Here is a 14,308-nt window from a genome sequence, read left to right on the forward strand (position 1 = left end):
AAAAAAAAAAAATATCAGGTGTTAGGAGGAAACAGCCTCATACTACAAAGAGAAAAAAACATGCTTTATATGATAAAGCTACTGATCATATTCAAACCCGTATTTGCCTGATTTCAAAGCCTCTGGTCTCTTGACAGCTTTTCATTTAAATAAATATAATTTAATTAATCAGGTGAAATAAAACATTAGGAATCTATAATGTGTACAGTTCAAAAAAGATATCAAACGATATCTTAATTATGTGCTTGAAAGATCTACCAGGGATAAAAGAGTTCCAAATTACTGACATCCTAAATGTAAGTGATATGCCACAAAGGGAAAGCTGTGGTATCACCCGAGTTTTGGTACCTCAGTCTTTAAAAATCATTTTCATACTTTAGTGCACCAAACATAATTTTAAGTGGTTTGTGTGGTTTATTTTGCTAGTCTCTTCTTTGCCATGAAACAACATATGCCATGCTGTGCTATACAAACAGTAGAAAAAGATTCCAACAAGAAACCAGAAATGCGTTTTTCTTTCTCTCCCACCTCTTATATCAATACACATCAAAAGTACCTAAAGATCCTAACACAGGAAGTAATAATAAAAGTTCACTAATTTTCATGCACTTAGATGAGTCACAGTACGTAGTGTTTTATGTCTACTGTGTATCTTCAAAGCAGTTTTCTAATGTATGATTGATTCCCTTTTACAAAGGTGGAAACTGAGACTTACCTAGACTAAACTTGTCTAATGTCACTCATCTAACAATAGGACTAGAATCTGGTTTCAAGTTCAGACTCCTAGCCAATGCTATTCTGTCTCACATGTTATCAGGGCTGCAAACTGCGTGCGTTTATCATTAAGATGACAACCCTTGACTTGTCTGTGTTCTTAGTATAAAGATGAGGATTTATAGTCCTTCCCATCAAAGAACTAAAACTATATCATTCCTTGATATTCCCTGTGAATTGTTGCCTCTCTTCCTAAAATTTCCTCTGCATATGTAAATCAGTAATAATACCAGAAATTTGTAAAAACAAGTGAAGCTATAAATTGTGAAAGTGCTGGGAATTACAAAGCTCAAATCTCCATTTCCTATGGAAACTAAAACAAGATTAAAATTTTTCAATTCCTCACAAGATAAGACACGAATAAAGAAAAAATCATGACATAAGTTGAAAGGTATCTTTCAAGAAAAATGAGCAAAGCACACTCCTTTCCTACCATCCCTAGAATCATTTCCAGAACTTTCTTTGGCTTGCTATGAGAGATTTTTTTTAAAGGAAGCCCCTCCCCCAACTCTAGAGTTGTAGGGGTATTTCTGTGGTAGCTGGATCATTGAAAACAATCCCTCTAAATATCTGTAATCCACAATAAATAACTTACATGAAGCCCATGAGGAGTAAGTTAAAAATGTTCCAAGTTAGTATCACTAAAATATATATGACAATATTTTCAAATATATTGACCAAACCGATCATCCTATACCTTATAAGCCTTATTCTTCGGATTGAAACTACCCATTGTGTTCAGCATTTCAGTGCCAAAATGGCCTTTAAGAATTTTTAAATAATTAACTGTAATGACAAAAATTATATATTGGTTGTGAATTATCATTAATTTTGTTGAATATTCGGGTACCTGGGTGACTCAGTCGGTTAAATGTCTGCCTTCGGCTCAGGTCATTATCCCAGGGTCCTGGCATCGAGCCCCGCATCGGACTACCTGCTTGATGGGGAGCCTGCTTGTCCCTCTGCTCTTCACCCTGCTTGTGTTCTCTCTCACTCGCTCTCTCTCTCTCAAATAAATTAATTAATTAAAATAAATTTTTGTTGAATATTCTTCTAAGATGTTAATATATTTTAAATATATCTGGGATTGTTAAAATATTATTTAGATGTTAAAGAAATGGAATATATTATCACGGATAACACACTAAAAGACAAATTTTTCTGGGTTCTACTGAGGAACCCTATTAGCATTTATCAAGCAGTTGTTCAGTTGCTATACAATATCTCAGGTACCCCAGGCAGGAGGTCAAGTTCATGTCCCTCCTAAATTCAAAGTCTAGTGAGATGTGCCACATAACATATTTTTATCTACAATGTTTTCCAAAATTTTTCAGACAGAATTTTACCTCTTAATTACCGAGGACAAATTTTTTACCAGCTCAGAGTGATAAAGTGCCTTAAATTGGTGTTTTGCATAAAAGGATGCATAATGTCTCCTTTCCTTCTTGTCTCCCTGTGGAAGTAGTTAATAGTTTCTATTTGTCAAAAGCAATATTGATGTAAGAATTCACTGTTTTGTAGTAGTTCAATGCCAGTGTAGATGAAGACTAACCATAGACTTGCAAACTGGGGGACTCCAAGCCAAAGAGAAGCTTAAACAAAAGGATTTCCATTTCCCAATTCCTACTGCCCTACCTAGTGCACCACGTTACACTGCCTTTTGGAGTTTATCCTGCTTTCCCATGGCCCTCTTCCCACACTTTAAGAATCTGGCAATTTCAACTTACAATAAAGAAAAGAGATACTTTTCCCCTTGGCCTGAAGATATTTATTTCAAAATATTTATTTCATTCTATCCTTTTAGTCCTGCATAAGAAATAAAAAACATAATCAAATTGCTGACATCCTTAACTGCAATGAACTGAACACCAGTGCTAGGGGAATTGTAAAATGAAAACTAAATCTGGAAGAGAACAGGATTGTAACGTAAAGCTTTAATATCAGCTGCAAAGATTTACAGGCTGAGAAAATCTTTTCTTATATCAAATTATGTAACTTGAGTTTCAATTAAATTTATGCTGAAGTTAGAAATGATCAACTAATGGGGCACCTGGGTGGCTCAGTCGTTAAGCGTCTGCCTCCAGCTCAGGTCATGATCTCAGGGTCCTGGGATGGAGCCCCGCCTCAGGCTCTCTGTTCAGCAGGAAGCCTGCTCCTCCCTCTCCCACTCCCCTTGCTTGTGTTCCCTCTCTCGCTGTGTCTCTTTCTGTCAAATAAATAAATAAAATCTTTAAAAAAAATTAAAAAAAAAAGAAATGATCGACTAAGGCCACATTCTCTCGTAAGGATTAAGAATCAGGTAACACTTCACTATATCTTAATAATAAGCATACAGCTTATTCAGCTTATATAACCATATTTCTATCATTTCTATCAGTATAACTGGGTATTTATAAATATAAGACCAAAAACGCTTGCATTCAAGGAGCGTGTTGTGAGGTTCACTGAAATTCAACCGGAGTGAAAGTTATCAGAGGACCATAAAACAAGTGAATATCAGGGATACCTGGGTGGCTCAGTCGGTTAAGCATCTGACTTCCGCTCAGGTCATGATCTAGGTCATGATCTCAGGGTCCTGGGATCCAGCCCATGCATCCTGTTCCCCACTCAGTGGGGAGTCTGCTTGTCCCTCTGCCCCTCCCCTGCTCATGCTCTTTTTCTCAAATAAATAAATAAAATCTTTTTTAAAAAGTGAATATCATAGTATTTATCAATTAAAATTAATTATACATGAAGGGTTAATAAATTCCATAGAAAAAAATATGATAACATATTCAAAACATTTTGGACACACTAAAATTTAGGCACTTAGTTCAACACAGTTTGAGCTCATATTTTAAATACTGAAATAATGAGGAAAAAGCATAAGTATTAACAAACCCATAAACTATATAACACTATGATTTAAAATTCTTTAAAAGAACAATCTAAATAGTAAAACTATGATGAGTGCATGCGTCATTTACTAGAGAAATGTGAAAAGATATGAAAATTAAAGCAATCTAAGAAACTATCTCCTTATAAATTTCCTTCCTATAATGAACCTGTATTCTCTCAAATCTATTGTTCTATACAGTTGAACACACTTACAAATGTCAAGGCTCTCAATTTTAAAACTGCCTTTGACCTTAAGCTACAAATCAGTAGTAAGCATTTTAAATAATTTTTTTCAATAAGTTAATCAATGTCCAAAAACTAAAAGTTTATAATAACAAGTTGAGGGATTTTTGCTGAAGCAAATTATCCATAGAATAAAAACAGGACAAAGCTAAATTACTGGAAAATAAATCTTAAAAGTAAAAAAAAAAAAAAAAGCATGCATATAAAAAAACTGCACACAATAGCACAAATATTAGAGCAACTGGTCCACAACAAGACACTGTGTCCATAAACTCATTCTGAGATATCCACTAAAAGAAAAAAGAATTTATAATTTGGTACTTTTAAAAAAATTTGCAATAAAAGATTAACACAGAAAACTGTGGTATATTATATTGTGGGGGTAGGGGGAGACTGACAATTTTGCGGCCATTCAAGGAACATGTATAGTCACATTTTGAGAAAAGTCCAAAACTAAAATGGAAGCTGAGCACACCCATAACTCTCAGGGCCCTTATAATGGAGTCTTGAATTCTAACCACTAGCAGCATGGCTTTGGCATCACCCAAACAGCATTTGTAAATCCTCTTTAAAGTGTGTATTCTACTTATCTTCAGCAAATTGCTTTAATATATAGCAATGTATCTTAAGGAATAAAGATAACTTTGAAAATACCTAGCTTGTAGATGAAAATGAAAAATATATTACACCTCTATCTAAATAGGCTATGAGGCAGATGCCAAGTAAACTGTTTCTTTTGAAACCAAAATGGAGAGGAAAAGCAAAATTCTGACTTTAAAATGTATAATTCTACAATAAGAAAATCTGCTATAATATTAAATGCGTTTAATGGATAAATAATCATTAAGTCCCTCAGTGCACTAAGAACTAGGCTAAGGTTTCTGAACGATACAAAGACAACAAGGCATGATCCTGTCTCCTTTAAGAAGGCCACATTTTCATTACCCAAGTTAATTTTTAAATGTTTTCATTCTATAAATTAAAATTATCAAAAATGACAAAATAAATTGAATAGTATTGAAAAATAATAGGTGTCAGACTCTTAACACCACTGTGAGAACCACACTCATCTTTTTTTTTATCCAAATTAGAAAAATCAACTTTGAAAAACATTTGATGTTTGAAATGTTTTAAATCAGGGAGGATTTTGAAATTTTAACTTTGAATTCAACAACTAATTATCCTATTGTACCGAAGAGACCTACTCATACAAGAGGTTTGGCAATTAATTACTCAAATCACTAGAGAAAAATCTCAGAAATTTGGCTGAAAACTGCCATAATAAAAGAGCTAATATTTTAATCATATCTAGGGAAACTTCAGTAGAATCCAGGTGGAAAATAAAAAGGAAAGGAAACATAATTTATCCAGTGGCCATTACCATCCCAATAAAATGTTTAAATCGAATACAAGATTTTAGCTCTGTGTAATGTACCCTTTGTTCATTTAAAAAAAAAAAAACTCTATTTAAATTTAAATTTTATTTCCTGTATTTGCTCTGCAGATTATTTCCATTGACTCTTTTTTAAAAGGGGAGGGCAAAGAGGAAGAAGAGAGGAAGAGGAAGGAAAAAACCATATTCTCTGAAAACAATTATACAGCAACACATGCTGGAATAGTTAGGAAACAATTGTTCTTCTCAGCCTTCCTTAATATTTGGGGGGCCCTAGGGGAAGTTCAAAAGTTTGTATAGTGTTACTGGAAGAGATTATGAGAGGATCTGAGGTCTGAGCATGAATCAGCATTCTATTGTCATAATGTCACAGTGCAACGACCTTATCACTTTAAAGGCTTGATGTGAAACAGAAATTCTCCATACCTCTTGAGTCAGCAGGTTAAGCCTGCAAGACCTCAAAAAGGAATAGCACAAGAATAAATTATCATTAAGTTTCTATCATGTCATATAGTATTTTTTATTTAAATATCTTTTTTCTCCTATCCTAAAATAGAATGTTTCAACTGATGCAATTCTTTGATTTCTGTTTAGTATAATGTATCATTTTCTTGAAATTCTCTTGTGATAAGTGAAGTACGAAAGTTTAACTACAAAAAAACCTAATGACGAATTATTCTTACATATCAGGAGCTAGTTCTTTCTTTGTAACCTCCAACTTAATATAACAATATTTACACCACCAGGTTGTAAGGTATTGTGTTCTGTTACATGTGTTCATGGTTTTCTTCATACCGTGAGTTCTTATTTTGGCTTAACAGCATCCAAGTTGATTCTAGTTTTGTAAAATTTTTGCATATGTTGGTAACTCCAGGTTTTTGTAATTGCCTCAATAAAAATGGCAAGACATGATAGCCCATCTATAACTATATATAAACATATCCATACTCACACATATACATACATACTCACAATCGCATTCATGCAAAATGTAATAAAGGTTTAGCAAATATGAATTAATTCAGTGAACACAGATATACAATTTCAATAGTTCACAACAAAAATTCAATGATAAGAAATACACCTTAAAAATGATATCTGAAGAATCAAGGTTAAAAAGTCAAAAAAAATAAAATTTTAGAATTCTCTCTCTTCTGAGAGCATTTACAATCAATGCCGTCTCTGGATGCCTTTTTTAATTATTTATTATCATATTAATCAATTTTACAAGGATATTCAAGATAATCTATATAAAATCAAAGGCACTCTGTTTTTAAAAGACATTTTAGTTGTTTTTCAAACAGAATTTTAAACGAACTTTTTCAAAGTAAACACCATTTATATATTTTTTAAATTTCTCTAAATAAATGTGTTTACAATGTTTCAAAAGGTATTTAGTGTGCGCAACAATTTTATGAAAGAACAATATTTTCTCCAACATCCCCATCTGCTGGCTTAGAGAAAAAGTAAATTTTTATCTGTTATTTCTTTAAATATTTTTATAATTTATTTTATGGAATTGAAATGTAAAATTAGGTTATTTTAAAATAGACTAATAGCAATTTGTCAAAGTCATTCATGAAAAGAAATAGAAAGGAAAGATTTTGAAGAGGAAATCTCATATTAATCATTCTAAAGCCCTATGGGATCATAGGGGTGCCTGGGTGGCTCAGTCGTTAAGCGTCTGCCTTCGGCTCAGGTCATGATCCCGGGGTCCTGGGATCGAGCCCCGCATCAGGCTCCCTGTTTGGTGGGAAGCCTACTTCTCCCTCCTCCACTCCCCCTGCTTATGTTCCCTCTCTCGCTGTCTCTCTCTCTCTCTCTGTCAAATAAATAAATAAAATCTTAAAAAAAAAAAAATAAAGCCCTATGGGATCCAATATTCATGTTTGTAGCTGCTTTAAACAGTTTTGTTTTAAAGAAATTTTGGTAATGAGCAGAGTACTAATTTCTTAAATTTTTTGAGAATGTAAAAATATTTAGTATTTTCCTAAAATCTGCTGTTTTGTTAAACTATATATATGTGGTGTGAACATATATGACAAAATCAAATTTATTATTTTCAAAAAATCTGAGTTTCTGTAATATACTGCTTCTGTATAAGAACAATTAGAATATCTTCACATCCTCAAAGGTTCTTAGAAAAGACCATGGTGGCCAGTGCACACTGAAGGCCTCAAGGTCTACGAGACTTTGAAAACGATTCAAAAGAGTACAGAAGGAAAAGGTTAGGAAAAAAAATGAATTTCTATGAGAAAAGTATTCATTTATTCTCTGACAACCAGAAGGCACTCAGTAAATATTGAAAGAAGGAAGAGAGTACGGAGGGAGGGACGGAGAAAGGAAGAAAGGAAGGAAGGAAGAAAGAAGGAATGGAGGAGGGAGGGAAGGAAGGAATGGAGAGGGTAGGGAAGGAAGGAAGAGAGGGAAGAAGGGAGAAAGGAAGGAGGGAAGGAAGGAGGGAGGGAGGGAGGAATTCTTGAGGCCCATCACTAGTCTGAACTGTTGAACACATCAGATGCTAGTTTTTTTTTTTTTCCTCCTGGTTTTATGGTTTGTATTTTCTCATATTAAAGGTTTATGTTTTATCGGCTTTCAAGAAAAAATAAAAATCTTAGTACTATCTCTAGCTAAGAAGAAAGAGAAGGAGGAAAGGAAAGGAGGAGGGAGGAGGGGGAGAGTGAAAGAGAAAGAAAGAATTGGAAATCTGTCTTTATTTCCTCAAGTACCCACGGAAACAAATGGGAACAAACAGGTACTTTCCCTATCCCACTGTGACTGTGAAAGGGAAAGATGTGGGAGTTGGTGTCCTGCACATTTTACCCAGTTGACAATATAATGACTTCACTTCATTTGCATAACCTTAACCCATTTGGTGGACAGCACTAGATCCTTAAATCAGAGTCAACCTAGACATTTCCAAATAAGTTCCTTTATCTCAGGAATAAAACTAAATTAGTAAACTAATTTCTCTTCTATCTTGAAATTACACTATTGCTATAAAACTCCACTTTCTTAATATATACTCTATGGGATTTTTACAATTTAGCTAGGTGAAACAACAAGCTACTTTATGAAAATTGATTGATGATACATATTTTAATAATGGAGTTAAAAAATAGAATTCCTAAGATTTCTGGAGGAAATGAGAGGAAGTCATTTTGGTTTTATCTATCAATATATTTGATGCTGCTCCTTCCACTTCATATAGTAAAGAATCATGGACTCCCCTGACCAAAAAAGCAAGCAAAGTCTAAGAATTGGAGAAAAATCTTAAGCAGGATTAAAATGATCAAGACTCATCTTGACAAATTTAAGATTAGAGATTTCCATTCATTTCTTGACTACTGACTTCATGGTTGTAGTTTACATGAACATAAAGAGTTAAACTAATTTCACATTTTTCTCCTGCCCTTGGCAAAACAAAAAGAAATGAAGAAGGATACGAACACTCCAGTTCATTTTACAAGCTCTAGATTGTGAAATTCCTAAGGGAATGAAGAAACTGAGTCCCAAATGTTATTTGCTCAATGAGTCAATGTGAACTCTAGAAAATTCTATCCAATATGTCTCTTTTGAATAACAGTGCCTCATTAGTTCTCTTTAACAATCAATAAGATTACTTATAACATGGGAGTGGCACATGCCAAACTTGAAAAGGCATTCAGTTGCTTACCACAATTCGTTTTAGTTTCTCAGAATAATAACCCATGGTAGAGTAATTTTGGGATCTGGAGACGTGCATTTTTATTTCAGATTCATTTTCTGAGAAAAACAAAAAAATCTGCACAAAATAAAGATTTGATTTTCCCCATTTCTCAGAAGTATGTTCAGACAAATTAAATTGTGTGTGTGTTTTCGATGAAATTCATGTGCCATGGATGTATTCATTCTGTGGAAATTCATGGAGTTATATATGTCCTAATATATATACATTTCATGTCTGCATAACTTATTTCAATACAATTCATATTAAAAATAAATCTATTCAAAAATATCGAGACTGAAGACCTAAACCAGTCACCTAAGCTAAACCAAAAATAATCTTTAATCTTTACAAAGCCCCAGCACAGTCATTCAACATCTCTTAGAATCAAGGAATATTCATTTTGTTCAGTGGACATATCTGTTATTTTCTCAGTTAGGCACTCTCGTTATTTTCACCAATGAGTGAACTTCTCCAACACTGACCATTTTCAACAGTGTACCTGTCAATTACTTTCACATTGTTTTAGAAATCTACATACTCCCAATAATCATAGTGTTGTCTTAGTTTCACTACTTTTCAAAGCATTTTCACACTAGTATACAATTATATACAGTTAGATACTTAGTACAGACGTAGGTTAAACCCATAACTCAGGAAAAAATAGAAATTTGATGTCAAATCAAATAAATAACCTAAATCTGGTTGGTTAATAGGTCAAGTATAAAAACCTTCAATAATTAAACTACAGCGGCTTCTTTGTATCTATGTACTGAAATTTTTCAAGATATTCTTAATGTTCTTTTACGGAGATTTTTTTTTTTTTTAAGCTGCAAGTCCACCTTGCCTCTATCTATCTATCTATCTATCTATCTATCTATCTATCTATCTATCTATCTATCTCTCCCTGCACGCCTGTCCCTTCAGTTTCTTCTCTCCTTTGGTATCAACATTCGAAGAAAACATACAGCACTGAAACCTTCTTAAATAGGTTCTTTATAAACAACTGGATTCTAGACATCTAACATGACCATAATAATGCCCCTGTTCTATCAGTAAACGAAAATTGTTTCACTTCTTCATCCGAGCGGTGGTAGTTTCAAAATGAGTTGATGATGTTCCTGATATCATAATCAGGGTAACCTATCGAATATATGATTAAGGCTCAGTGTGGGGAATTGAGATGACAACCACTTTGCCTAACGTGGGAACACAGCAGTTGGGCTTTTTCTGTGGTAATTTTCCGCTAGCTCCTCTACACTGTAGCCGAAGTGGAAGGTGAGCCATCTGCGACCCACCCCCCGAAACTGTCAACCATTTAATAAAAACTGAGAACATTAAGGCAGAAAAGAATCCCCCAACCGGGTCGGCAGGAAATGATGGCAGCTGCTGAGAAGAGGGCAGGAAGGCACAGTGCCGGCGGCTGCACTGCCCACGGCCGTCGCAGGGGTGGGAGCGCCGGGACAGGAGCCCGCGAGCCTCTCCATTGAACCTTTTAGAGACTTAACGGCTTGGATTCTATTACTTTGTCTGCAGCCTTGACAGAGCTTCATCGCGTGTCCCGGAACCCTGAGCAGAGTGATGGGGCTAATACGGATAACTGCAAAGACTAAAATGGCTGATCAGCGACTTCTGATTTCCAAACTCGGCCGGATCCAACTGCTTTCGGGTCCTTCTCCTCTCGCTGCCTTTGCTGGAGCCACGCTACCTGAGAAAAAAGCGCACCCGGCCGGCGAGCTGACCGCGGCGCCCACAGCAGAATGGCCCCCTTCAACTTAGGCTGAAGCTCCGCGGAGCACCGAGAAATTGACTGAGCTCCCGCTCCGCCCCTCCCCGGCCCGGCGGGCGGTGGGCCTGCGTCAGCCTCGCTCCTCGCCGCGCCTCGCCGCGCCCCTCGGGTGGGCGTTATGTAACAATCCCGAACCCAACTCCAGAACCATTTTAACAACTTATCCCGTCGAAGCGGGGAATATAGGGCTCGCGGGGCCCACACAATGAATCCGAGCTGGGCCTGTGGATTTAAATCCGGGGTCAGGAGAGGAGTGCAGCTGCCGGGGCAGGCGGCCGGGCTCTAGCAGTCCCCCGTGGGATCTATCCAGCAGCCCGACTGTGCGCCCAGGGGAATAAATGTGTTCTCTGTGGTCAGGGTACCACCAGTCGCGCAAGGGGGGAGGGGGAGGGGAAGGGGCAAGGAGGGCTTCTCTTGAAGCACTCAAGATAAGCTAGAATCCGCAGAACCTAAGGAAGCCCCCTCCAGCTCCAATCCTCACCCCACTTCCCTAGTGCGCACACTCTTCAATGCCTTTGCTCCCTCTTCACCCCCTCCCCGCCAGTGGGGGTCCCCGAGATTGCAGCCACTTTCTCCCTACGCCGTCACACGCACGCGCGTGTGCAGTCACTCACACCCACACACTGACACACAGAAACACACACACACACCAACCCACACTCGCGGGCGCTCCACGGGCGGCATCCAAAAGACATGAATATTCATTACTTACAAGCATTAGTGACTGCGAAGCTGTTTGCTACCTCCAAATTGTCGATGTGGGGAGTCAGTCTGAACTCCGAAGTGGAAAACTGAACCATTCCTACCCGAAATGCACTGTATTCCTGATCAGCGCCCCTGGGAAATAGCCCCCCTGCAAAGAACAAACACCAAGCAGAATAGTGTCAGTGCCAGGGAAGGAAAGGAGGGGAGCCCGCTAACGCCCAACAGCCCAGGAGTCTCTTATTCTCGCTAATAGGCCGAATAAATACATCAAGGGACTCGGGCAGCGGGGAGCTGATCTCCAAATGGTAGCTAAGGGGTCAAGACACAGATGAGAGTCTGAGGGCGAGGTAGGTGGCCAGAAACGTTAGCCTTTCCTGGTAACCACAAGCTTTTCATTCAGACCCCCTAGAGGACCTTAACAAACAGGAAAATGTTGCTTGAGGCAGAATTAATAAAATTTGGGAATCAGAAATGAGAACACCTTTTCCTCTATTGTATCAAAGCCATAGCCTATTCCCTTTGCTTCATGCTAAGAAAAACATGTATATTCTAGGCAGTTTAAATCTGGAATGCAGTTAAGGTATGACATAAGTCTACATGACATGAATTAATTTGTCCACTGTGAACAAAGATTACCACCAAATTATGCACAATTCAAAAGCAGAGCACAAAGGGTACCTACCTATCTGTATGCTGTTAGAAGAGACACCAAAAATCAGTCCCCATAAAACAGGAGAAAGGAGGACAGATATATGCATAATCTTTTGCATTTCCAAGAAAAGTAGAGCATCCACAAAATACCCCCTTTTTTTTTTTTCCTTTTCCTCCTCTTTCTTCCTTGGCGGTTTTCCTCAGCAAATTAGATCCTCTGCATTTTGAGACAGCAATTTAGCACCAAGCTCCTAAAAACCTGAAGTGGAGGCAGAAGAATTCCTATTTCCCAGGTCCTGCTGGTGGCTGCTGATGCCCTGCGCCCTGTCCCTGCTCCCGAAGTCTGGAGGACTGGCTGGATGCAGTTTTCAGCGGAGCTGCCGCTGTGGTTCCAGTGTCTTGGAATATTCAGCACCCTCCCATGCACTCACACACACTCACCCTCTCTCGCGCTCTCTTCTCCCTCTCCCCTCTGTCTCACACACGCGCGCGCGCGCACACACACACATACACACACACGCAAGTCACAGAGGAGCAGGCAGTCCCGGGCGCGCGTGCGCGACTCGCGGCAGGATGCTGGCGCGCGCGTCCAAACCCTCCCCCGCACCCCGCACCCCGCACTGCCCTGGCAGCGTCGCGTGCGCGGCGCTAAGAAAGCGCGGCTCAGAGCCGGGCAGCCGCTACCCCTGGTCTAGACCTCGGGTCTCGCGAGCTGTCGCGCCCACCGAACGCTTCTGCCTTTCAGCACCGAGGACAGTGCCCCACTCTTCGCCTCGTGCTACCTTTGTGCCTCCGCAGCAGCTGCCGCTCAGATGCTCCAGCCTGGACCAAACGCAGCGAAGCTGATTTCCGGCTGCTGTGCAGAAGCCGAATTGCTAATTGTTGCCGGTGAAGCGTTTTCTCACCAGGCCCTGCTGTTTTACATTTTAAGTAATTTTTATTTTCGTTTTCTATGGCCTGTGAAAACTCACCTAGCAATGTAGAAAAGCTATCCTCCTCCTCACCTGACCCAGCCAAAAAGCAAACAAGAAAACAAAATACCCATCGAAGAACTGTTCCAAAATCGTGAAGTTTTGCTAAATGTGATGTAGCCAGCATCCAGGGACAAACCCAAAATTCTTTCTTTAAAGGCTAAAGCCGCATAGGAGGAGATCAAGATTGAATCTTTGAAATACTTTGCATGGATATCCCATCTTTAGAGTGTGTTCCATTGGGTCATAATGCCAACTTGCAGAGCCAGCTGAGTGCAGGTCTGGCAGACTTCACTAAAGACAGATTCCCTCCTGTAGTAAAGACATGTAGACTTGGCTCTTTAGAAGCCCTTTCTTTACTGAAAGCAGAAGATTCCGTTTCAAGGAAAGGCTCATAGGAGAAAGAAAGAAGATGAAGTAAGTCTAGAAAGGCCTTTGAGCTGCACAATCTTTCCCAGGGACCTAGTGAGAAACCGGATATTCCACCGCGTGTTGGCCCTGAGTTTTGAGAAATCACTGCTCAAAGAAAGTAAGCTAAGTTTTCATCACTTTAAACCCGCGAGCTTGAGATCACTGCGAAAGAAAGATGAGGTTAGGGATTAAAGTTTGTGGGAAGGGAGTTGATGGGGAGGATCTAAGACTGGACGACCCCCTGCGGAATTTATGCACTTCTCACCGCTTGCCAAGCAGTTGTCTGGGAACCTGCTCTGGCAATTCCTTCGGCTGCCTCAGAAATTCTTAAGTTTTATGGATTTTTTGGTTTAAACAAAGAAATAAAGGACAAGGGATTGTTTCCAGAAGGCAGTAGATTGGAGCCCATAATACTAAAGGATTGACTTGCTAATATTTCAGAATGCTGAGAGTGTTAGTCTATCATGCTGCCTTCCTGTGCAACCATCACACTAGTATCATTCCTACAACCTCTTTGCTAACTGTTACCTCACACTTGCCCCTTAATCATTCCAGGGCTTAATTTCTCCATTTTAGAAATGAGAAAGATGGGCAAAGTGTCCTCTGTGGCTCTCAAATCCTATAAATCTGTGATTTCAAGTTATGATCTTCCCCTGCTTTTGATTTTAGATATTTATTCCTAAACCAGGAAGTGAAATACCCATAATATACTACTAAGCTTAGTAAAATACCTTAGTAAAAATACCTCCTAATTTTATCACCAAGAATTTATTTTAGTCTGTTAATTA

General features: G+C 38.4%; 1 protein-coding gene across 5 annotated transcripts in view; it reads right to left on the minus strand.

Moving 5' to 3' along the window:
- The window catches only part of GRIA2 (glutamate ionotropic receptor AMPA type subunit 2), a 145,574-nt gene extending 132,888 nt beyond the window's left edge, over positions 1–12,686 (minus strand). For 2 of the 5 annotated variants that reach the window (XM_081811519.1, XM_081811525.1), the window contains exons 1-2: positions 12,170–12,685; positions 11,495–11,635 (exon numbers count right to left, since the gene is read on the minus strand). In XM_081811519.1, the coding sequence (XP_081667645.1) occupies positions 11,495–11,635; positions 12,170–12,257 (229 nt within the window). In that variant the 5' untranslated portion in view covers positions 12,258–12,685. Of the gene's footprint in view, positions 1–11,494; positions 11,636–12,169 lie in introns of all 5 variants that reach the window. The other 3 variants (XM_006732918.3, XM_006732917.2, XM_006732914.3) reach the window with 2 other exon arrangements.
- Between the last annotated feature and the right edge of the window lie 1,622 nt (positions 12,687–14,308).

Source organism: Leptonychotes weddellii, chromosome 2, assembly GCF_054177405.1.
Source record: "Leptonychotes weddellii isolate Sample4059 chromosome 2, ASM5417740v2, whole genome shotgun sequence".
NCBI lineage: Eukaryota > Metazoa > Chordata > Mammalia > Carnivora > Phocidae > Leptonychotes > Leptonychotes weddellii.